The sequence below is a fragment of the Anopheles moucheti genome, chromosome 3 (genome assembly GCF_943734755.1).
Source record: "Anopheles moucheti chromosome 3, idAnoMoucSN_F20_07, whole genome shotgun sequence".
Classification (NCBI taxonomy): Eukaryota; Metazoa; Arthropoda; class Insecta; order Diptera; family Culicidae; genus Anopheles; species Anopheles moucheti.
Genome location: NC_069141.1, coordinates 37,402,261 through 37,427,051, shown reverse-complemented (window position 1 = coordinate 37,427,051; position 24,791 = coordinate 37,402,261). Strand labels below are relative to the sequence as shown.

The 24,791-nt window shown below is 44.9% G+C and overlaps 1 protein-coding gene across 7 annotated transcripts in view; it reads left to right on the top strand.

Moving 5' to 3' along the window:
- LOC128305582 (serine/threonine-protein phosphatase 6 regulatory ankyrin repeat subunit B) overlaps nt 1-24,791 on the top strand; it is a 38,831-nt gene that overhangs the window by 2,800 nt on the left and 11,240 nt on the right. For all 7 annotated transcript variants that reach the window (XM_053043097.1, XM_053043096.1, XM_053043098.1 and 4 more), the window contains exons 2-9: nt 3,959-4,060; nt 8,571-8,672; nt 14,340-14,456; nt 19,627-19,719; nt 23,719-23,932; nt 23,996-24,291; nt 24,368-24,670; nt 24,741-24,791. The exon at nt 24,741-24,791 is cut by the window's right edge and continues 1,377 nt beyond it. In XM_053043097.1, the coding sequence (XP_052899057.1) occupies nt 3,959-4,060; nt 8,571-8,672; nt 14,340-14,456; nt 19,627-19,719; nt 23,719-23,932; nt 23,996-24,291; nt 24,368-24,670; nt 24,741-24,791 (1,278 nt within the window). The remainder of the gene's footprint in view (nt 1-3,958; nt 4,061-8,570; nt 8,673-14,339; nt 14,457-19,626; nt 19,720-23,718; nt 23,933-23,995; nt 24,292-24,367; nt 24,671-24,740) is intronic.

The following is a 24,791-nucleotide window of genomic DNA, read 5'->3' as shown; positions in this document are numbered from 1 at the left end:
TGTAAACCGTACTGCCCCCGGTGGGTCACTGGTGTGAAATTACGGGCGGTCATATCTGGTGGCTGGGAAATGGCGCAAACCTGCATGCAAATGTGGGTCCTTTTTTCCACGCACCTTTGAGTGGGCTAGATGTAGCTGCTGTGTTTTGTCGACGAGTACAATAAGAAACGATTTTCACTCATACTCGTCGCGCTCGACACGCACGTTATTGTTTTCCCCGGTAGGCAGTGATGAAAAGGAACAATTTTCGTTACACTTAACGAGCGGCCGTGTGATACGGACATTCGGCAAGTTGACCAGCATGTATCGTTCAATGGCTTCGTCTCAGCGCAAGACGGACCAGCGACGTTCACGAATTCGTTAATTGGTGGGCTATTTTAATCAACAATCATAAAAGCCCAGACCACCGAAGCTAATTGGCAGGTTGATATGATGGATGCGGAGCAAAAAAAAATATAAGCAGCCCACCAAGTTAAATATGTTGGCAAAATTTAAGCATCGCATGCGTCACTCAAATTGGATCACACGGTACAGTAGTGCGTGTCGCCCATTTTCTAATGTATGTGGTATAATCGTTTATAGATGATAAAAATGTTCCATTACTACTATTGCTCGTGGCACCGCTCAACGGTGCTCCGAGTCGCGTAAGCAACGCCGGAACATCTGATGACCTCAAATTGCTGTGCGAGTTAATTTTAGCTCGCTTGCAAATAGCCGCCACATTTCGAATGTGCAATTAACACAAAAAAGCAAAATGAAGCATCGTTTCCGACCGTATAGGGCCTTCGTTGCGCAATGATGCGGTTTTGCAGTTAAGGTTAGCTGGTGAAGTTGATTGAAATCGTTTTCCATGAACGTGAAGTATTTTCCATTTAGACCTGTGCCCGTTTTACGACCATTTCTTACGCTACCTGCAGTGCGAGAAAAACGACAAACGTACTCAAAAAAAAACGACATTTAAATAAGAACCGGGCATATCTTCAAATCGTGCCAATCTATGAGCGGTGGGGACTTTCCTTGAAGGTTTTTATCGTTATGGCCAACTGGAAAAAAGGAAAGCTAGAATATATTGCCACTCTCGAATCGGATGGTCAGTTTTATCGGCCAAAAGGTCACAACGACTTCAAACAGGGTCAGCATTTTTCATGAAAATGCAGCAAAACTGCAGCATGCGTCACGAGCGGTTCATGAATGTCATGCCCGTTGGAAAGGACCTTGTCAGAATATTATTTTTACCCTTTCCACAGCAATTTTTTTTATCGGACACAGTTGGAGACTTTTTCGAAGAAATCTTTTCGTTTTTTTTATTGTTGGGTGTTTCCACTTTTCTTGGATAACTTCTGATCTCGATCGACTGGTGACCGTGTCGAACAAGCGATTGGGCAAATGGTTGTGACTGGAGGTTGCTGATTATATTTTAATTATGATTACAAGCTGTGTTTAAGCAGAAGCCTAAGCTTATTCTTGCCTGATGTTGTGCCATACGAGCATAGTGCCGGGCTGTAATGGTGATGGATGGAGCAACCCTAGCAGCTGGTCGCCAGTGGTGAGGACGGAGGTTAACCGTGGGATTGTATGATTGAAGAAGCGAAAATTCGAATTGACCGTGCCGGGTTTCTATTTGGCAGTTTGATTAAAATAGAAATGCTAATGAATTCGCACCGGCTGCGTACGATAAGCGAGACGCCCTTGAAAAGACCAAACGGCATGAACGACAAAATTGGCAAAGGGACGGGTATGGGATGGGTGGCAGCATGTGAAACACGAACAAATCGTCCGCCTTTTTTGTTTTACCGAAAATCATTACATGGTATGTTTTTAAACGTTAGTGGCTTTCCACAACGCAAATGAATCGATTTCTAGCGTGTTGAATCATTTAAATCTCCACAGCTTTGATGTTTGTGCTCCCATGCAGGAGGCGTTCCGACGGACACGCATTTGTCACATGCGCTGTGGTTTTGTGCGAGTGTGTTAGTTGTAGATAAGACACATATTGATGTATGCTGTAGCATGACGGCAAATAATGTCGCGAAACCTTCAATGATTGAAACTTTTTTTTAATATACGAAATTTCAAGAGTAAAATATATTGTTATTCAGTAAATGATACAATTTTATAATTTATAATTTTGTTATTAATATGATATACTAAAAATAGAAAAGAAAAACAAAAATACGTTGATAAAAACATTTTGTATTTTAGGGCAAAGCATTTAGCAGCAAACAAACAAACAACCTTGTGTAGAAGAATTTAAAATCACTGTTAACCTTAGATAAGCAGTTATTGTGTCATACGTATACATGCAAGTAAAGAAAACTACCCAGACGTGTAAGGTATGGGCCGATAATAACCACTTCTTCTTTATGAGTTTACCCCCTCGTATGCATGTGTCGCTCTTTTTTTATATTTATATATTTGTAACTTGAAATTAAGTTATATAAATGGGTGAACGTTTTAAAAGGAATTTTATGCAATCTCCGTATCAAATCATAAAGGAACTCTAAACTCAGGAAAATTCTATGAGCAATTTAACATATTTTAATAAATCTTGGCTCGTTTGCCAAGATCAAGTTGAGCTTGGCCTGTGGCAGATTGGCTGCTTTGCAGATAAGAAGCATTGGTCCGAGTTTCTTGGAAACGGATTGGTGATCCGACCATACATATACATTATACAGAATCGACAAGGACTTAAAATTACCATGTTTAAAATAACTTTAAAATTACCTGTAATTTATTTGGAATATAAATTTACCTACCTCATGTTAATAGCGGTTGATCGAATATCCTTAAACTTTCACAATTGAATTGTTAACATAAAAATAACTCCTGAAATATGTGGCATTCGAAATGCATAGTTGTAAGCATCTAGGCCACTTGATTCTGTTACTTTTTCCACGCAATTGGCACGCACTTTACTTGGCGTTGAATAGCAGACACCCTCCTAATAATAATGCAAGGAAAGTATTTGAATTTTTACTTCCGTCGATGCATAACGATGCACGTAAAGTATGCTAAACTGTCTCACCTTTCCAATAGCGTCCACGCGAGTTTCGCTTTTCCCGATAAATGCACGATGCGTTCCAAAGCGGTGAAACGCGAAGCGCATAAATTAAACCAAAATAGCAACCAGTGTGGATAGTAGACACGTGTGGCGAGAGGGGCTACAAAGGGTGGAATTAGCATATTTTAAAACGCAACGTGAATGGGATAGTCGAACCCATCGTACCACTGTTTGGAAACGTTTGTTTAAAGTGGGTAACGATAGACGGGAAGTCATGCGAATGCCATAAAACATCTTTCAACTATTGTGGGGATTTGGCGCCTTTCTTGAGAATTTCATTACTTCATTCCAACTTTGAAGGTACGATGAAGTTGCGTGGAAGTGTTGCGAGTAAAACAAAGAACTTCTCGTGTCTTACAGTGCGGCCGGAACGTGCGGTCAACTATGTCAACGACACCGCTCTCACCGGTTGACCGTTCTGAGTGATGCTTCGAGGGTGGCTCTGCTGGCCCCAGCGCCGCGTTCATGTTGATGAAATAATAGATTGCACGCTAGTGACGCATGGAATATAGTGTACGGGTTTTTACATGCAAGACACTCAACACACGTAGGCGCGTTGGCACGAGCCACGCAAGAACTGAGAACAATGCTCAAGACATACGGGCAATCGCGGCGCTCGAAGAGATCTAGGACACACGATAAAGAAAATGGCAACGAGTCCGTTTGTCGAGGCAGAACCGAATGTGGGACAGTGGGTAAAAACTGTCGTCCCCTTTCGGGGGCCCAGCGTGGAGTTATATTAACCGCAGGAAGCCATTATTATCGACCAATTTTAAACTCCTTCCCAAATAATTAGAAACGCTTGACCATTGAGTTTGATACTGTTCTGGAGACTTACTGTAGTGTGTCCGATATCTAATTTTTATATTCTTTATTAAAATTATTCTTTCTCTACAGACCACCGGTATGACGCCCCTGATGTACGCCGTCAAGGATAATCGAACACCCATCCTGGACAGGATGATCGAGCTCGGTTCGGATGTCGGCGCCAGGAATAATGTGAGTATTTTATTGGAAAAGTCGTCGTCGGGGGTCTCCGTTGACCTCTAGGGTGAAACGAATTTCGCAATAGTGGGAAAACACTTAAATCGTGCCCTTCAGATATTCAAGCGAATGCATTCCGCAATAGAAATTAACTTCGATAAGGCACGCACCACAGCCGTAGTTGGTGTGGTTAGTGAAGCGATAAAAAGCCATTCTCTATTTGGGCCCGTTTGATGAAGTAAACGCTACGCTACAGGTCATTTAGGCGTCATATTCCACCGGACGGGAGAACAAATTTATGCGAGAACCCGTTGAACTTCACCTGGATCAGGTACGTCCAGCCAGGGTGGAATCGGTGGATAGGATATAAATCTTTATCGCTTACGCTCGTGCTCTTTTCACTGTTACCACGATGGAAGTAACTAGCAGGAAAATCTTGGAACCATTGGCAATGAAAAATAAAAGAATAATCAGATTCGACTTTTTCTTCCACCGCGGTTGGAATTGTTGCTTGGTCTTGAGACATTTTTTATCGGTGAACTTTACCCACTTTTTGGTGGATGATAAATGAAAAAATGAATGAATGAATGGATCACCTGATAATACAAATAAGGGCAAACGATTTCTAAAATAAAACGCCAAAAATGTTGTAATAACGATAAGTTTGATGACTAATATTTTTAAAAGATCAATAAAGTTTACGAAAACTTAGTAAACTACTATTTCAGGACGACGGACCGTGACCTCGTTCGGTATCATTACATGGACGTTGGATCTATTGTTTCCCTCGCTGAGTCTGACGTTAGTTATCGCCATGTAACTTTCGATGTGTCCTTCGCACATAACATATTGACGCTCTGATGCATATTTTTCTTACCGAAGTCAGTACTTCCTGTTCATTTCCGTGTTTTGATGTTTATCTACGTACACTCCGTGAAAGTCAATTGCGTTCGGAGTATTACGATTTGTTTTTATGTTTTCTTCACTTGTCACCTTATTTCCACCATCCAAAAGTAGGCCTTATTTCGAGTAAATTTTGTTACAGATTTAAACATTGTTACACCGTAACATTATGGAGCAGTTGCAAACGTTCCATCAGCAATATTGATTCGTGATGCAGCCGTGGAGAATTGTGCGATTGCATGCGAGCGCAAAATCAATCAACAAGTTGACCACCCGTCTTTGCCTTCCAGTCTGACTGCGTTCAAGGATTTCCTCGCGGTCCTTAGCGAACCACACCCAGCGCTATATCATAGCGGCGGTAGCCGTGAAATGCAAAACCAGAAAATTACTTCTTGACCGGACGCAACCGACATCAATTTCAATTTCGTTAAGCGAGCTAAGGCTGGAGATTTTAAGGTTATCATTAAGGCAGTGGCTTGTGACAGCATACACCTACATTCGCTTCCTTCCACACATTCCTTCGCTATCGGCAGAAGAATGCTACCTTGACATCATTTTTTTTTTGTTCGGTCGTGTCGTGGGTCGTCCAATGTGTACATGAAAAATGCCTTTTGTGCGATGAATCATTCTGGTGTGTGCTGTACGCCTAATGGGCGACAATGTCCTACGCATTGGAAGTGTGTGTGTGTCCTGCTGGCAGATAGCAAATTATGGGAGACATCAATGCCTCACCTTAACCAAACCCAGTGTGCTGCCGGATGATCCATTTAAATTGGACAATGATTTATTGGCGGAATGATTAGGGCATATGGATGTGAAGGTTGTATGGCGTGACTTATTTAAGGCCTTGGTGGATGAACCCGAATAATGATGGGTTTGGATGAAAAAAGATTGATCGTTTGCAATGGTTTATGCCCGGTGTTGGTGGAAATGTCATGCTGTTGCTAATTAGTGCTGACAAATTGCTGTAGAATTAGTAGAACACTTTCATTCCCACATGCTAATTAATTAAAAACACTGATAAACTTCGCTTTTTTGCTTAGTAAAACTGTGGTTATGATTAACTTATTACCTAGATTAATATTCTTGCTTGTTAATATTCCACCCAAAGTTATGCTTCGTTGTGGAATATTTAGAAACTATTGATTTGTGGTTTAGATGGAAACACAAACTTCATTTTTATTGCGAAAGATAAGCCGATAAGCGTCCTTAGAACGATGGAAACTTTCCAATTTGTCACCAATAAAGTTTATGTTTCGTTCTGTTTGCAGCCAAACGGTGGTTACTAATACATTGCAACGATTTTTCGATGGTGTTGGTAACGAAATTTCCCCTCCAAGTTTGTACACCAACACAGGGACAGTTTCCTAGCGACGATGTTAGAGCGAGAAGCTTGAAATGTTTTACAGAAAGCACAAACACACAGCCAGTTGCCACAACGGAATGGCTACACAGACAGTATATAAGCGTTCGCCGACGGACGGTGAGCGTGCCAAAGTTTGGCTTCAGACGCTTTGGGGCTTGGAAGGAAAAAGTTGTCGATTGGTAGCATGCTAAAGCCGCACGAGAAACGACTCATTTGCATGATCGTCATCACAATCATCAGCACGAGAAGTCCGGCCAGGAATGGTGCGAGCGATGGTTATGCTTAAAGCAACAGGTTTAACGTCCTTTTCCAAGCTATCTTTCCCAAAAAAAAAGAAGCTCTACAGAAAACCGGCATTTGCATTGCGAGTCCGTTTAGCTTCCGGTCCGTAGTTTATCTCATGCTGGGGTTTAGTGTTATTTTAGCAGTTTTAAAGCAGGCATTGCAAGCTCTTCAGAGTAAAAAAAAGTCGTTACTGTAACCTTTGTCTCACGGCACGGAAAGCGAATGTTAATCAAATTTCGTTCACTTGTGCCATAAATAACCGTGCTGAAACAGGAAGTTGCGGTTTTGGAAACGCGTGCTGGTAGTCGGCTGGATGCAAAATCAACTCCACGCTGCTATTTGCATATTTAGCCGCAGTGATAAATTCAGCCGACGTGTTTAAATGCCAAATTTCGGCCATTTTTTAATTGAAACTGGAAGTTTTTGTACCGGCGATAAGATAAGCGATACATTTTCAGCAAAGCTTCGAATCTATAGTTGAAACTATTTCAATAGTTCAAGGGTATCTTCTCGCGTGTCGAAACCAACCGAACATTACTGGAGACCGTCAGGCTTTTTCTGTGCAGGCTGGAAACTTTGATCGTGTGTCGAATGTGGTCCCGTTTCTTGGCACTGCACAAGCATTCGGTGAGCTTCGTATGAACTTTGCATGTTTGGCGGTGGTTTCCTGGCGCACCCTTAAGCCACCGGATGATGGGGGAAAATCGGTCGGGTTTCTTATCTAATTAGAGCCATTTACATCATCGAAGCGCGATTTGGAAATGGGTGCATTTTAAGGTTTATAGGTTAATGGAGTTAAATTAAAATCATTGAATGCAGGGTGTGGTGATTTATAAAATTACTTGCGAAATTACTGGCTTTTAGTGGTAAATAATATGAAAAACGATTTATGGGGAGAATTCCATCAATTTACGAAGAATTACCAGAACTTCTTTAAAGTCACGAAATAAGGCAATTTTACTCCATTTGTTGAAAACGGAAATAAACACACAATGAATTGTAAATATCTATCTTAAAAATATAAAATAAATATACAATTAAATATTCTCTAAAATGGTATGTGAATGTTTAATGATGTGGGTGTGTTCATTGTGAAACATTCGTGCTAGCAGGCATATAGCCTTTTCACTGATAAAGCATGTTATTTATACAATGCACATGCCCGCAATAGCACGCTCATTGAGAACGTGATCTTGTACAGTACCTTTGCGTTTTTTTCTAAATTTCTCCAACGAAAAAGTTGTGTTCCATGAAAATTAACATCTCGCGTGAGGTTACAGATTGAACAAGCAATGTTATGTTGTTGATCTTGAGCTGAGGATAAGAAGGTAATAATATGATAGGGAATTGTTCGCAATACCAACATGCGCGCGACTACAATGTACACCTGTAAACACGCTTGAATGGAAATTATAAAACGCAAATATTATGTTTCCTTCAGAAAGTTACCTAAAAAGGCGGTTTAGGTAATTTCTTTTGTTCTCACTGGGTGTAATAGGCCAACAAACAAGTTTCCCAATATTGCGGATAATGTACTTATCCGAAAACACTACTGTCTCTGACTTATTCTCACGTTATACCGTTTCTGGCGGACTGTTCACTTCATTCCAACCATCTTTGCTTTCGATTGAACAGACGTCTAATACATTGTTTTGTTTACATGGTCTCACTTTCTCTTATTTTATGACTTAACTTTCTAAACTTATTTTACCAAGTAGTTGAATAGTCAGTCCTTGCTAAGGAGGATTCCGGATGGGATTTTGATCCGGTCCGTTCATGTGAAGACCGGCGGCGATACAATCATGCCACCGGGCCGCCAATTGAACTAAATTCAATCGAACGCGAAGATTGTTTGAATATCTTACGGTCGCTCAGAAATTATTGACATATTTTTTGAAAAGCATGAAAAGTTATGACCCTGGTGTGTTGTAAAACTCATTTTAATGATTCAACTTCTTCTTTCCACTACAGGACAATTACAATGTGATACATATTGCTTCCATGTACTCTAGAGAGGATGTAGTTAAATTACTTTTACAAAAGCGAGGAGTGGATCCATATTCAACAGGCGGGGTAAGTAAATTGAGAATGTTTTCAAGGTTTATTGTATTTATTCAATAACTCTGGCAACAAATCCTAAGGACAATCCATCGGAAACAATTAATTAGATATTTGTTACTACGTGAAGTACCATGCGTCTCCATCACAAAAGATCGGGCGCCTCCATTCGATCTTCGAATTTCCGATCATGTACGTTTACATTTGCAAAGGATACAAATAAAAACCATTTTATTTCAGCTTTTTCAACGCATATGGCTCAAAAAATGCTTCAAAACCATAAACCATCCCCACACCAGGAAACACATCTAATACACGCACTAAACGTTATGCATAACATACAGAACTCTCTTTTCCGGTGGAAATGCTACTTCCGGTTTCTCGTAACATACGGCACACGTATCATCCAGAACGGAACTTTATCCATATTCGAGGGCGATAAAAACCGAACATACCAACACAAAGGTGCGCATTAGTGAGGGATATGCACGTCGTTCGCGTTGCAATCCAGTTGCTAGGACAGGCGCTAGATGGGAGGGTAGGGACGATATTTCTATCATTTTGATGTCTCAACGTACTGTTCGCTACGCTTTCGGGCGTAACGGTCGGGCTCCAAAAAACTATGCCGAAGGGACATTGATTTGTCGTTGTTTATGCTAGCGTCGGTGGTTGTTTGCTGTTCGGGAATGTTCTCTTTCGCTCCAACATGTCTGTGTTCACGTTCCGTTTGACTCGTTTTGGCTTTGGATCAAACAAATTTTTATTGCGCTCGGGCCGGTGGCGGGAGAGCGGGAAGACAGTACCGACGGGGGTAATATTTTCAATTTCAATGCTGCAAAAAAAGATGGGACTTATTTCAATTTAGTTGAACTTCGACTGTTTGGCATCGTAGTCGCGTCCCATCGGGACCACGATTAGTTGCGAGACGCTGAGGAACCTAATTCAAAGTGACGTAGAGTGGGTAGTGAAAGGTGGTTCATTGTTTTTTGCCCTTGGGTTTGGCTATTCTTAGGAGGGACGGTTCACGATTCGGCACGATAAGCGGTGCAGCATTATGTAAGGTGACAGGAGGATACGGATACCAACCGCGGTACTGATAAGTCCAGTGTCGCGAGTGCAACGATAACGTACAGTGTGTTCGTGACGGCGAAAGCGAAAGTAACGTAGTGACAATCGTATCGCAACCAACTGCCATTTTTCCGGTAGCGTGTGCCTGTGCCGCTAGTGACCGCGGACAGTAATACAAAAATGAAACGTACGTGAACATGGGTTGGCTCGAGTAATGCCCTCTCGCGGCAATTTGCTGTAAACTCCGCCACGCCAGTAGTTCTCACGAATGCTCAAAGATGTCAGGATGTGGTGGGTCGTGAAGTAAATAATAACAAAGCCACGTGTTTAGCCCACTGTTGGGACGCTTTCCTTGGGACACAGCCTCGAGTAAGGCGAAGAGGTAAAAGAACAGCAACCGACATAACAAACACACAGCGGTCGGTTACCGGTTGTGGAGTGCCATACGATTGTCTCGGTGGATTATGGTACATGGTTTTGCCTTCGTTTGCAATCCGTTGGTGCTAGCAAATTATGAGCCCGGGCTGTCCGGGCGGTTCGACAAAGTGGTGGAGCAGCTACGAAGCTATGTTGAAGCAGTTTGTTACAATTTAGCGTTGGGAATATTACGATCCGGCATGTCGGGCACCAAGGGATGGAAGATTAAGGTAAAATGGGTGTTTGTTTTTTGTTTTCTGCATGCAAATTGGCAGCCACCCCTTACATGGATGAAAGTAATAATGGATTCGTGTTGCAGTTTTTAATGAACATATTTATCAAAACAACGGTTCACTGCGTCTGTCTAATTGGTCATGTAATCTTTATTTGACTTTAAGTAGTTTTTACATATACATTCATTCGTAGCCATTAATAACAGCCATTCATATCAGCCAAACAGTAATTAGTACAGATGAGACATAACCTCAATTTGTTTCGGTTTCAGTTTATTTTAGCAATAGCTTGAGATTGTCCTTATTTAAATTATTTTCAAACACTTTTATAGTTTAATTTACTATGCAAGGAGTCAACTCTTGAGTATAGAATTCCTGGAAAGACGCTGGATTGGGCTTAGATAACCCAATAGTGTTCAACCAACTTGACACCTCAGAACTCCTTTCAACATTAATCTTCCCATTGTACATCACACTCATCTCCATAAGTCTTCGCACATTACAAATTATACCAAAACGGCAAATTTTTTTCGGTAACAACGATTTTTGAAAGCATTGCAATCTTTCAATTCTTTTAGTCATGGGTATATTCTTGACTTCAAAATCTCCCACTACACTTTTGTATCCGAAATTCCTTCTCAAGTCAAGCAATATCAAAACTACACACGTTTTCTTACTTAAGTCCTAAGGCTTTAGCCGTTTGATTGTAAAAACCCTAAGAAACTGTAAGGAACAGCAAGGATGTACATAAATAACAAATAATGTCTATGTCTCGTGTAACCTTTTGAATGAGCTTGCCATTATATTTAATAACATTTTTATTCTGTACATATGTTACATTTGGTGTCTCTGATGCATGATAAGTAATAGTCCCTTAAGTATGACATTGTAATGTAGTTTAATTTAAAGTAATTCATGTTTATTTCACTCGAGTTAATCTTTCGTGAGATATCATTTCAACATATTTTTCAATATTTCAATATAGAGTTACAGGCAGTCCCCGTGATACGCGGTTCCTCTTATACGCGGATTCGGAGATACGCGGTTTATGTAAATTTGACAGCTGAGCTAGTTTATAGCACAACATTTAAGCAAAATGGTGGAAAATTGGTCGATAATACCTTTTATGTCACATAAAACATTTGTTTTTACCTTATTTTAATGTAATCTTTCTAAAAATCGCCTGATTCGCTACATAAATTAAATGCAGAGAAGGTAGTCGATTCTGTGACTTAGAGGTATAAACAAAATTGCACCAGGATTCGACTTACGCGGAAATTCGAGATACGCGGAATTTTCCCGGGGTACAGTTGTCCGCTATAGTAGCGCATCTCGGGGACTACCTGTATTTTAATTTTATTTCTAACGGTAACACAGCCCGAGCATTCTTCATAAAGAAATATAATAATAATCCTTGCCATGTTCAAAATTCCATTTGTACAATAGTCGGTGTCAAAACAAGTGTAACACATTATCGGTGTTAATGTGCACTTTCGACAGTTGTAATGTTAATGGAAGTTACACTATTTAGAACTGGTGTGGTGTGAAATACCAGTTTAAACTAGTGTAAATTGATTTTATCTCTTTTTTTAAATAACCCTTACCAAATTGCTCGTGCATACTGAAGTTCCATGTCAGCGCTGAACACACATTCGTAACGTTAAATGTGGGCCAAATCATTCCCGTCTGTGAGCCATATGTACATTACCCTTCCAGCCGCGTGTCATTTCTCAATATCGTGTGTAGCGTTTTCGATAACCCTAGTTCACCGGGTAACCCCCTGGCACTGCAACGAACCAAAGGGAAGGAACGGTTTTCGACTTGTTTTTGCCATAAATGTCGGAAATGGCCGTACACGATTTGTGCCAGGGAAAGAGATTAAAGTCAACGGGCACGTACGCTTTCGCTGTGCTTTCTCTGGTTGCATTTAGCGCCAAAATTGAGTGAAGGTTTTACGTGCATTCCCGCCTCAATTTACCTCAGCGAGAAGCGATCCACCAATTGTGCCAACGTGCCCGGGGTGTATAACTGGCGGTTCTGCTTCACGCTTGCGGCTCCTTGCGACTTCACGGTGCATTCATCCACATAAATAAAGCCCTTTTGTTGCAACAAGAACAAAAAAATGGACAAACCATTCGCCTTTCCGGAGGGAAGCTAGCTTGGGTGGAAGAAACATTTCGGTGTAATTTGCAGCCACAGCACAGGGCAGTAGACAGAGTGTGCGTTGGTAGGCCTGGTTCGCAAAAGGGGCGGAGAAGTTTTGGAAAACTTTTGCACTTCACACCGGGGTCACAGTTGGTCGTGCAGACATTTTGGCGCGACGCTCAGTTCGGATGGAGCTGATCGCGAAGCTACTCGATTTGAATCACTCGGATACCTGGGTAAGTGTGCAGTTTGGTTTCGTTTGCTGGCCATCCATCATCCACCATTCGAAGACGCTCCCGAATCAATGGTGGACGGTGTATCCGTAGTGGGGTTTGGCTTTGAGATAATGTTGCGAAGCTCCATGAAGGTGGAATAAAGTGGGCTGTTCCGTTCAGTGCGTAAAGTCACCATGGGCTTGTGCGAAGCCGTGATTACCGCACAGACAATGGACACGCGTGCAATCGAGTCGAGCTAATAAAAGTCAATCGAAAGCGGAAGTGAAATAAATAAGAATTGTACCGAAATTTACGATCCGGACCGGAGTACCAGCGTTCTACAGGGGCTCGCATTCGGTGGCCTAGTTTTTCGAGAGCTTGGGTCTGGCAGCCGTTTGCTAAAAGGGCCAAATGCTAAACGACCAGGCGCCTCCATCGTTACAAATAGATAATCGGAACCGGTTTGACGCTAGTGGAAAGTTTGTATTTGTGCCGAAGTAAATACTAAAAACAAAAAATGCGAACACAACGCCCAATAGATCGATGACGACGACGGGATGTAAATGGTTTGAAGTTAGCCTTTTTGTGTTTTGCCTCACGGTACGAAGCATCGATCGAGTTTAAATGGCAGCCAACTTTCCCCAAATAATGAAGGTGGCGGGTGCTTTGGGGCGAAATTTCATCCTCCATTCCTCGAACTCTCTCCATTCCGAGTGTGGTAGCTTGTGAGATGTATCAGTTGCACGGTGGCAATGTTTCAGAACGTTTCGATCTGTAACGTGGTGCGGTTGGAATGCGTCTGCTTACGTTTAACGGTGCTGGTGCAATCGTCTACTGATCGGGGCGCGATGGATAAGCTAAAAGGCAAAATGAAGATGAAGTCGGTGGTGCAGAAAGTGATGGACACCGGTGACGATCGTGAGCTTACGTTCGGGGATGTAGCTGTAGGTGGAATTTTTGTGTGTTTTGTTTTGTAATTGTACGAAATTTGGTAGCTGTGTGTAGTTGAGTTTTTTTGCTTTCGGTTCGAGAGATAATCCTTGATGGCACCTCAATTGGTTGGCATTTCATTTTGTTCGAGAGAGAGAGAAATAAAACACGAAACACGAATCCATTCCTTTTATCCGCTTTGGTGCATTGAACTTCAATGCAATACAATACAAATACACGTATACGCCTTCACACCCTCCTCACGATGTGTTCTTCCAGAGACTGATTCTAAATGCCTACGAAGAGGAAGCACATGCCAAAGAAGAAGCATTCTTCAAATTCTTCCAAAAGCTCCTGCTCGAGGATGAGAACTTCGTAGGTCAGCTGCAGCCACAGGAGCAGCCAGGGGTAAGTTTACAGGCACGACGATGTAGCCAATCCAAGCAGCCAATCTGAACAAGCCGCCGCCGCAATTGAGCTGCCGTCGAATGGATCTTTCGTTTCCGGATGGATTGTCCTTGGTTGTTTTGCAGCGAGTTGTAAACAATATTTTTGGTGCCTTAATTTCGCTTTGATGCTAATTTTTGTACCGCTTTGCAAATCAACAGAACGGTAACACCCTTTTACTAATTGTACTGTAACTTTATCTTCCCATCATCCGCCAATCGCGGCAGTCACGGCAACAAACGGCCGTACATTTGGTAGCCAGCAGACAGACGGGCACAGCGACCGCAATTTTACGAGCGCTGCTAACAGCGGCTGGTAAGGACATACGAACAAAGACTGATGGTGTAAGTATGAACAAAAAAAAAAGAAGCGATAAAACTTCAGTGGAGGCAACCATATGGTAGTAAGTGACTCGCGTCTTTGGTTTTGATTGGAATTTCGGGGTGCCGCGCTGTGTCGGTGTGTTCTTTCACACAAAGTTGTGGGGCGGAAATTGGGACACGATTGACAGGTGTTTTCTATGTGTGGACGATTTGTTTTCGCGCACTCAACGGGTCACGGGTTGGGTGTATTGGGGGGGGGGGGGGGGGGGGGGGGGGGGGAATTCAATTCCCACCGCACGGGTATGGTACAAGTGAAAAGTAACTAGTCTTTCGACCTAAATTCATGCAAAACGGGGAAAATTACTTTGTTGCCTATGAGTGTATGAAGAGTAGTGCTGTACGGGTATCGAATAAACAGAAGACCAGGTTTGACGATGTCTTTACGATTTGTAGACGTTTACTGTTTTGCGATTGTTGAACATATGAATCGATTCTCTGCATAAATCAATCGGAAAGACTTATAGCAAAAGGATAGAATTATGTAAAGTAATCGAAATAACGCGCGCGTCGCTTCTCCTCCGATTAGCGCTCACGCCCCTTCTCTCGAATACATTAACACTCTCTCCACAATTATGTTCATCATTATTAGTTTTTAGGAATAACAAATAATAAGTAACATAACGTGCAATCGACGAAGGTTTGTTACTGAACCAAGCATTGAAGTTCTTGTCCAAAAAGCCACTAAATCCACACTGTCCAGTGATGCTTTTGCGTAGTAAATCACGCAATTCCCATTGGTCAGTACGAAGCCCCGGACACAGACAGACAATCGACGCAGGAAATAGATAAGCAGGGAACCATCCATCTGCGTGTCAAGTGTTTTCCGTTACGAATGTGGAAAAGGCTTTTGAGAACATTCACCACTACACGCGGAGAAAGAATGTTGACAATGCTTCGTACTACCACCACCACTACCAAACACTCAAACCGAGCAAAACCGAACGGAAACCCGAAGCGATTGCCGGAACCGTTTCCGATCAATACTTCACGATTCGACACGTTGCTGGATGTTTATTTATTTGGGTTTTGTTTATTTCGTTTTCGTCCTGTGCCCCACAATCGGTTCAACCTTAGATTGGTTGTTATGGAAATTGTCCTTCGGAATGCGAATCCGCTGTGTTGGCTTGCCTTGCCCCGTTGGAAGTGTTTTTTTTTTTTGTTGGTTTTTGGTGGAAGCGCGCCCACCCTATAATGAGCTGATAGTGTGTGAACCTTCGTTTTGGCCGGTTGGGGGATTGGTTTGTTGTAGTCGCACAGCTCTACACACCTTGGGCGGGGGGGCATAAGCATTTTCGCGAAATGTATCGCAATGCAATGCCAAATGATTGATGATGAAGCGTAAAATCGATATTCTGCACCGTAAGGAGCTGATATCAATCAAGGTTCAGGGTAGTGAATGGTGCCTTGTACAATGGAGCAAAGGGATAACATGGGAAAGCATGTAAAGCGATTTATTGAATATTGAATGATGGGCTTTCGGATGCAACCCCACTCGTGAAGCATTGTATATTGCCCAACTTGATTAACTTTGAAATTTCGGTGGTAGAATTGAGAAAATACAATAAAAGATACTTTCTTCAAGGTGCTTTTTGGAACAGTGTATATACAGCTAATCCGTTTATCATCTTAACTAGGTTCCATTTGCTGTTAAAAGCTACTCACATCCGACTCTAAACCTAAACAACCGCCTAATGCTACGGACAGAGCGGGAACGCTTAGACACGCTTTGTGCGATTACCGTTCGGTTGGATCAATAGCAATAAATAGTGGGAAAAACAATTTATGACATTCGCCACGTATGCCAGTGGAATGCCAATAATGGCATGGGAGTAGCGTCTCTGGCAATCGCACATGGAAACACCGTGCGACGGCGTGTAGCGAATCGGTTTCCGTTGGGTTAGACTAGCTCCGTGGAACCCATTGAAGAACCCAACCTCAACACGCTCAACAACACCCCAACCAAGCTTTGGCGTTTTGTGTGTTCCAACTCGCTGCCTGGAAGGTTTTACTTACAGAAGGTCTCACCTACAGGTTGGCCATAAGTTAGTGAGGTCACTGTGTCTGCCCTGTAATTAAGATCTGCTGGAAGTTGGCTGGACTTTGGTCCTGCACGAAACCGGAAGAAGGCTGGAGCGTGCCTGTTGCACATTTCTGAAACATGAGCGGTTAGTTCGTGTTTCTTCCCCGGGGTGGTGGTTTATTTCTTTACGCCCTACTCCGCCCTATTGCACTGTGCGAGGGTGGCACTCACCTGGAACATGGGTTGAATGTCGGTGTGGAAGGATTGTAAAAGGAAAGGATTTTCATAAAAATTGCAATTTATAATTTTATTGCACTCACCTCGCCGGGGAGTTCGGGTGTTTTTTTTGTCTATTTTGCCCAAATCGCACAGTGAAGGTGCATAAAGCGTCGCATAAGAGTAGGCAGCTGTGCTGGGAGGTTCGTTTGTGTGGAACACTTTCGGCGGCACAGAGCGAGACGGTCGAAGCCAAATCCCAGAAACACAGCCGGAAAGGTGTTTGCATATGGCGTGCGCGGTTGCGGACCATCAGACGGAGTTACCTGTTACCTATTCATCCGCACATGGGCCGTGTGACAATTCGATCACACCACCAGTAGCGAGGTGACAGTCTAGGAGCGCGCGCGATGAAACCGCGTCCATTGCGATCTTCCTATCGTAGTACGGCCAGACCCAACGCGGAGCTGCTCTACCGGGACCAGGTACGGGCTCGTTTGCCACAAGTAAAAACGGTTCACTGGCCGCATTGCTATCTGTGCTGTGCGTTGAAGGTCTCCGCTCCGGTTCCCCGTCTCGGTCGCGGTCTTCGGGGTCTTCCTTTACCCACGGCAAACGGTCGGTGAATTGGTTATTGTGGAGGAGTTGAGGGACATGTGCGTGTGTGTCTGTGTGTGGGCTGTGATATCTCTTACTTTCCCTAAGAACTGACGCTTTCGTGCGGGACCATTGCGTGAAGGTTTGCAATCTATTCGCCAGGCCACGGCAGAAGCGCCCCGGGTATGGGAGATCGTCATATACATATCCGAGAGGTATTTTGGAACGACCCACATCCCGGTGGGGCTGCAATAAACATTTCAGCTGATAGCTTCTGCAGCGGAGGCGCAATGCCTCGGTAGGGAAAAGGTGAACACTATCAACGGACAAGGGTCGCGAAACTTTCCGAACATGCACGTTGCCCAAAAAAAGCCGAAGCCGTGTATTGGGCTTATGTGGGGGCAGCGCAAGCATTGAGTGTTTATGGCGCTTGGTTAGCTTTTTTTTGTGTGTGTGTGTCTCGGCTACTACAAGAAGAGCACCGAGTCAGCACCTTCGGCATATCCGCACAAGTAGTGAATTGTGTCAAAAATTTGTATTTCCTTTCCTTTTCCCACACACGTGTGCCGTCAATTTGGGAAAGGTGTTGCTGGGAGCATTTATGCTGTTGGGGCATTTCGTGTGGAATTTCATGTAGATTCAAAGAGTTCGGACGTGGACGTAGTATTGCTTGGAACCACACGCGAGTGTTTGTGTGTGTGCCTAAGAAATGTTGAGATAGTCGGTGAGCCAATGGTTTTATCATTCGAGCGGGCCCTTTCTGCACGAAAACGCGCCTGAATGTATGCTAACCTGGTGCACGGTTAGCCGTTTAGTCCTTCGCGCTGGAAACTATTCTGCGGAATTGTGTGCTAAATTGCAGCTATTTTAATGCAAAACGTGTAGTTTTTTCTTTTTTTTTGGTTCACTGTGCTCGGTACGGAAGCAAGGTGTTGGCAGTATTGGAACGTCCGCTTGAATCGTTCGTGGGTGTCTGATTCTCCAGCACCAGAGGGGTCGATAAGGGGTTGGCAGCAAATAGGGGTCGACCCGTCCGGGGGGTTTGGGGAGTGAAAATTAAATATCCTTATAATAACCGCCGACGGGTACCTTGGAGCTATCATCGGTATGCTTACCACGGGTACGGAATATCATTATTCCGCGAGTTGGTTTTGTAGACCGTCCGGGCCGTGACGATATGGGGCGCAGTGGGCGCAGTCCTCGGAATGCTCCACGAACACTATCATACCGGTATCGCGGTAGTGAAACACTATCCAAACGGGAAAGCAATATTGGTACCGTCATTTCGCAGCCGGGCGCGATTACGAATTGGAAACGAATTCTCTATTTTGCTTGGGTTGAGTTCGAAGCTCGCACACACCGAATCAGTTCGAACGATTGGAACGTTATAGCGTGTGCCATCGTTTCCTTCCGTCTCGGTCGGAATCCTTATCTCTCGCTCGCGCCTCCCTGCATCCCTTCTGAACCTTCCCCACCCCCATTGTGTGTCCCTTTTGGAAGACTCGCGTGAATCGCGTTTCGAAGGACTGTTCGGGTGAGGGTTTTTTTTGCTGCTGTTGCTGTTGTTGTAGTTTTATTGTATCCCTTGGTGCGGGTGTATATGATTGCAAGAGAGAAGGGCACGGGGCACGAGTGCGGTTGTGCAGAGGTAACGCCGAAAGCACCGAAAGCCAAGGCACATCGGTACGAAATTGCGCGCATCAGTAGTTTAAATATGACAGTGGGTACGGTAGGACCATGTCCAACTTTGGCAAGCGCTTCCAGAATGTGCAGTCGAAGTACGCCAAGTTCAACCCGATCAAGGCGGCCGTCATCAGCCAGGCGGAGCAGGCCGACCGTGCCTCGACGGACGGTAGCTCGCCCCGCACACCAACCAAATCGCCGACCGAACTGACCGCGGCCTCCTTTTCCGCCGCCTTCGCCAGCAGCGCAACCGAGGTAAATGGGGGAACAGTGTCGACCGGGCCGCGGGTCGGGCCCGGTGCCGGGACCGGGGACCGCAGCTGGCTGACCGTGGCGCCGGCCACCGAACAGGGCACCGGACGGAGCAGCAGCATCAGTAGCAATGGGCGCAAGAACAGCAGCACCAGCGGCAGCAGGCGTCGGTCGTCCCAGCAGCCGCCCTCGCAGCGCCGTCGGCCGGACCCCGTACGTCCCGGCGGCCGGGAGCGGGAACGGGAGCGGGAGCGGGCCGGGATGCATAAGCTTACTACCATGTTTGCCTCGCTGACCTACCGCCGGAAGCAGCGCCGGCGGGCCGCTACGTGGAAAGAGATTGTAAGGCATAATTTTTTACAGAAAGGAAAGATCCCGCTACTGCTGGCCGTCGAGGCTGGCAACCAGTCGATGTGCAGGGAGTTGCTCTCATCCCAGACGGCGGATCAGCTGAAGGTGAGTAATGACGGGTGGCTGCGGTGATGCGGATGAACGGAGTTCTGGGTTTTTGGAGCGCGATCCAGCTGGAAAGTAGTGCTCAGCAGCCTCCCACGAGCTGCGAGTGTGATTGAAGAAGTTTATAGCGCTTTACTTCGCAATTTCGCTGTGTGCATGTGTGTGGGTGTGTGTGTGTGCGTGTGTGCGTGAGCTGAAAAATTGTGTGCGTGTGTCGCTTTTTTCTCACCATCAGCAAAATTCCGAGTTGTGTGTGTGTGGTTTAGTGCACTGATAGAATTCATTAGTTCAAACGCTGCTTGCATCTTACATTGCTCCCCCGAAAAATTGGAAATTAACCTCCGAGTGAACGTGGATAACTCCCAGCACACATGTCTCCCTCGGACGGAGTCAAAGGCATTGCGGAAATTAAGCAACGCGCGCAAAATGCATTCAGCACGATTACGTAACAAGTTTGTGCATCGAAGCGTCTTAGGTGTTGGAAGGGCGTAAGGAAGGTGGAGTCGAGTGGTGGACAGGGTGCAGCGGCCTGTCAATCAATGGCTGAAATGTGTGCATTGTCTGGTAAATGCGTGAGTGAGTGTTACGGCCCAGTAACGTATACCACTAGAGCAGGACGAGTGTTTGTGATTAAATGTGCGCGGTGCTCACGAAGGAATAAAATGCATCTTCTTGTGCAGTTTGATTGGTGCAACCCCGCGGGCATTTGGGGGTGAACTTCGCGAAGTAGCTTGTGACCCACTTTGAACCTCCAAACCGATGTGCGGAGTCATATCCAACCTCTGCATGTGCAGAGTGATCTTTGTCCGTGACAAAAGCCTTTCAGGTGTGGTGTTGTTCGTTATTTCTGTGTGTCTCCCTGTCTCTCTGTGTGTGTGTGTTTGCTGTTATTGCACTTCGTGTGGCGTTTGCAGAAGTCAAAATCACACGAATCGTGTCGTAGCTTGGGCCCCAGATTTGGCCCTGGAATGATTGATTTTTTTGTGCCCACCCGTCCAGGGACTTCCAAACCTCCAAGCCACCGTTGCCGCGCGTCACAGGCTGCGAACAGGGCTGCTCCGTCCATCACAACCGTGAATGTGAATTTTTGCGAAACAAAACAAAGAAATAATAAAAAAACAGCACACACACACACAAACGGTTGTTCAATGTTGCTGCCACGGTTCTGTCGTTCCAGCGAAGTTGTGTTTGTTTCACCAACCCCATTTCGGACTCGTCACAACCAGTGCCTCAATCGGTTACCTTCAAGGCGGGTAGCCGTGCAAATATTATGCCTGACAAAAAGCGAAAGCAACGCCACGAATTCGCTGTCCACACCACACCGACTTGAAGGAATTTTAAAACTAGCGCCTATCGGAAAATCGGTTCCGCGCAAACAATACTTTTTTTTCTGCTGCCACAACCTCCTGTTCCGCTGGAGGGTCGTTGAGGGTCCTCCCTTAGCGCTAGTAAACTGCATTGGAAGTGTCTAGGAAGCCGTTCGGTAATCGAGCGAAGCAAACAGCATGGAGCATGGGGAGCCGATTAATTTGTGAGTGTGTTTTTAACATTTGGGATTTTATTTTGCGCCAGGAGCTCTGGCGGCTCCACCAACATTGTAGGCCACCGGGAAAGGTGCTAAAAACGAGTCGTGATTATATCAATACGAAAACCTAACCAAAGTTGTTAGGGGAAAGTGCTGTGAAGGATTGTTTAAGCTTCGGCGGGGCTTTCTAGTGGCAGAGCAGGGAGTACAATAATTATAAACATCACTTCCGGTGCCATAAATGATTGGTATCATCAAAGGAAAGTCGGGCCGTTGTTTGAAGTATTTTATTTTGAGGTTGCTGATTTGCTGCTCATCGCTTGTTTTTCTAATTATAACGATATAATAACCCGTTGGGCGGTTCAATGAACCATTGCCCGACTGATTGCACATCCTCCTGAGGAGTTGGATGAGTTGAAATTGACATTTCGCGCACGAGTAGAATATTTGAGCGTGTTTACTACTACACTTTAGTGCTAGCTAGCTAAGCTAACAATTTTATATTTAATTTTGTACTAAAATTTAACCACGAATAAGCTATCGCAACTTCAGCATCAACTATTTGCAGCAGACGTTTTAAGTTCCGCTCGGATACACTTTCCACAGCAAGGACATCATCAGCTGAAAATCATTGTTGCGCCTACACCAATCACGTTGGTGTGCTAATTTGTCCTGCTCCATACTCGCTTGAACTTCCTCCCCGTATGACGTGTGACTTGAACTTCAACTTCTTAATTTTATGCCGTTGGCGTATTTGGTTTGAGTTTTCCAAACACAGCACCGTTGAGTTGTTCCTTCCACCTGCGTCTGCTTGAACCGCGTGGCACCATCGCTTTAGTGTCCTCCTTTTTTTTGCCGCCACCTTTCGACGACAAGGGGAGTGTGTCCTCGTATCACCTTGATCAGTTGTTTTTTTTTGCAGTTTTTCAGTTTCGTTTGTGTATTTGCACTATAATGACACTCTAGGAAGCGGTCGCGACATAAGTCACGGCAAATGCAGTGAAGCAGCGCACGGTGCACCAGTGCGAAGATCACGACAGTGGAACGACATCGAAAGGAATGCTGACGCTACATGCAAGCTACGCTCGTATACGTGGGAACGGATGGACCAGTTCCCGAAACCTTCACCTTATAAATCAACTCCATGTCAGCTGATACTGGTAGCCGCCGCTTGCCGCTTCTTCGAGGTGTTCGAGTATGAAGGAAATCCTCAAAAAAAAATATCCCATTCGTCATCGTACTCTAACTGCTGGAGTTCCTCGTCGTCCTTCTTTCCAAAACTCCCACTCCATTATGGCAGAGTAGGACACATGTTATGAGATTTGAAGCCCAATCAACGGACAACAGGAACAATTACTTTGCAAAGTGTTCCTTGGATTGTTTGTTTCTGAGGATGAGATATTCCAGTAAGAAGTCAACAGTATCAGGGGAAAAACCGTACGAATTGCATTACCATGCCATAAACAGGGGTAGCAAAAACAAAACCTGGAACCAGGAGTGACATGTCAACGAAGTTCCGTTAGCCATTCCTTAGTCAAGTCAAGTGCATTTGGGGGTATTTGTGGGTTTTTTTTTGTGTGGGCTCTGCCTGCATCACAACGGCACTCAAACAGCAGCAAAAACTGAAGATCCCAGCACTGCATACTGCCAAGAAAGACGGATGACCGAATAGAAAGCGGAAAAGCCTGCGCCGGTCAACGACGGTGATAAAACACATATACCACCTGCAATGGATCGTCAGTCATTCCGCTCCAATCATATGGACCAGGGGGCACAGCGAGCAAACAAAAAAACGCACAGCACTGCGAGACTCCCACGAGTTCTCGAAGACTAACTCGACGAGCTCTTTAAATATAAACAATCACGCTGGTACACAAAACATATACGGTTAGCTGCGAGGAGCATCAGCGAGTATGTCCACTGGAACACAGGGGTTGGATTTAGGACGCACGAAGCACGATGACGACAGTTCCTGGACTGGACAACGACTCCGCTGGAATAGGTATTGTGCAGTTGCACAATGCATTCGTCGCGAGTAGGTTCGTGCGTCCAGTACGCGAGACGTCCCGCTAGCTAGCAAGTTGCCAGATGTTGCATAATTTTGCTGAATAGTGTTACGGCCGAATTGGATCGTCTAAAAGCAAAGCTACGTCCGGGAGAGTTATCAGTAGTGTTGCGATTCATTGAGTGATCTTGTCACCACGTCACAACCACCATCGATCATCATCATTGGCTTTTATCCATTCGGACCAGGAAGTATGCGGCGACGCTGGGGCTTCATATTGGATGTGGTGGATGAAGTAATGTGGTGCCAAACTGTTCCGTGATGTCGTCTAATTCTCCTCATGTTGCTATTTTTGTGAAATGATGTCCACTGCGTGTGATACTAATTTTGCTTCTCTGCTATCTTCCCGTTCTTGTGTGTTGTATTCCTTCCTTTCTTTGGTTCCGGCAAAACCTCGGATGCGCAACAGGCCACAACTACCAATGGCGACACGGCGCTACATTTGGCCGCCCGGCGGAAGGACGTCGAGATGGCTCGAATACTCATCGACTACGGTGCCAACGTGGATGTGCAGAATGGCGAAGGTCAAACTGCGCTCCACATTGCGGCGGCCGAGGGTGATGAAGCGATGGTGAAGTATTTTTACACCGTGAGAGCTTCGGCAGGAATCACTGATTTTCAAGGTATTCCTATCGCGTGATGGTGTAGGGTGAGCTTTCTTTAATTTAATCTCCCATCCAACACAGATCGTACACCGATGCATCTGGCAGCTGAAAATGGACATGCGTCAATCATTGAAATTCTGGCGGATAAGTATCGTGCCAGTATCTACGAACGAACCAAAGATGGTAGTACACTGATGCATATCGCCTCACTGAACGGTCATGCCGAGTGTGCAACGACGTTGTTTCGCAAGGGTGTCTATCTTCATATGCCAAACAAGGGAGGTGCACGAAGTATCCACACCGCGGCCAAGTACGGCCACGTGGGTATTATCAGTACGCTGCTGAACAAGGGTGAAAAAGTGGACGTCCCAACGAATGTAAGTATCAAGTACCAAGTATCTTCAGGACCACCAAACTTGTCTAACAGCTCTCTTCTATCTGCCGCTCCCACAGGATCACTACACTGCCTTACACATTGCTGTTCAATCGGCCAAACCTGCCGTGGTGGAAACACTGCTCGGTTTCGGCGCCGAGGTACACGTCCGTGGCGGACGGCTACGGGAGACACCGCTCCATATCGCGGCGCGCGTCCGCGACGGAGACCGGTGCGCGTTGATGTTGCTAAAGTCCGGAGCAGGAGCCAACAAAACTACCGACGACGGTCAAACGCCTGTCCACGTGGCCGCAAAAAACGGAAATACACAGACGCTCGACTTGCTGCTCGAAGACAACGGAGATCCACTGATCAAGTCCAACGTAAGTGGAACCTTTCGTGAGGTTGAAAGAGTAACCAATAACTATATGGTTTTTATTTGATTTTGTCCAGGTTGGTGAAACGCCTCTCCATTTGGGAGCAAGAAACTGCCATCCGCAGATC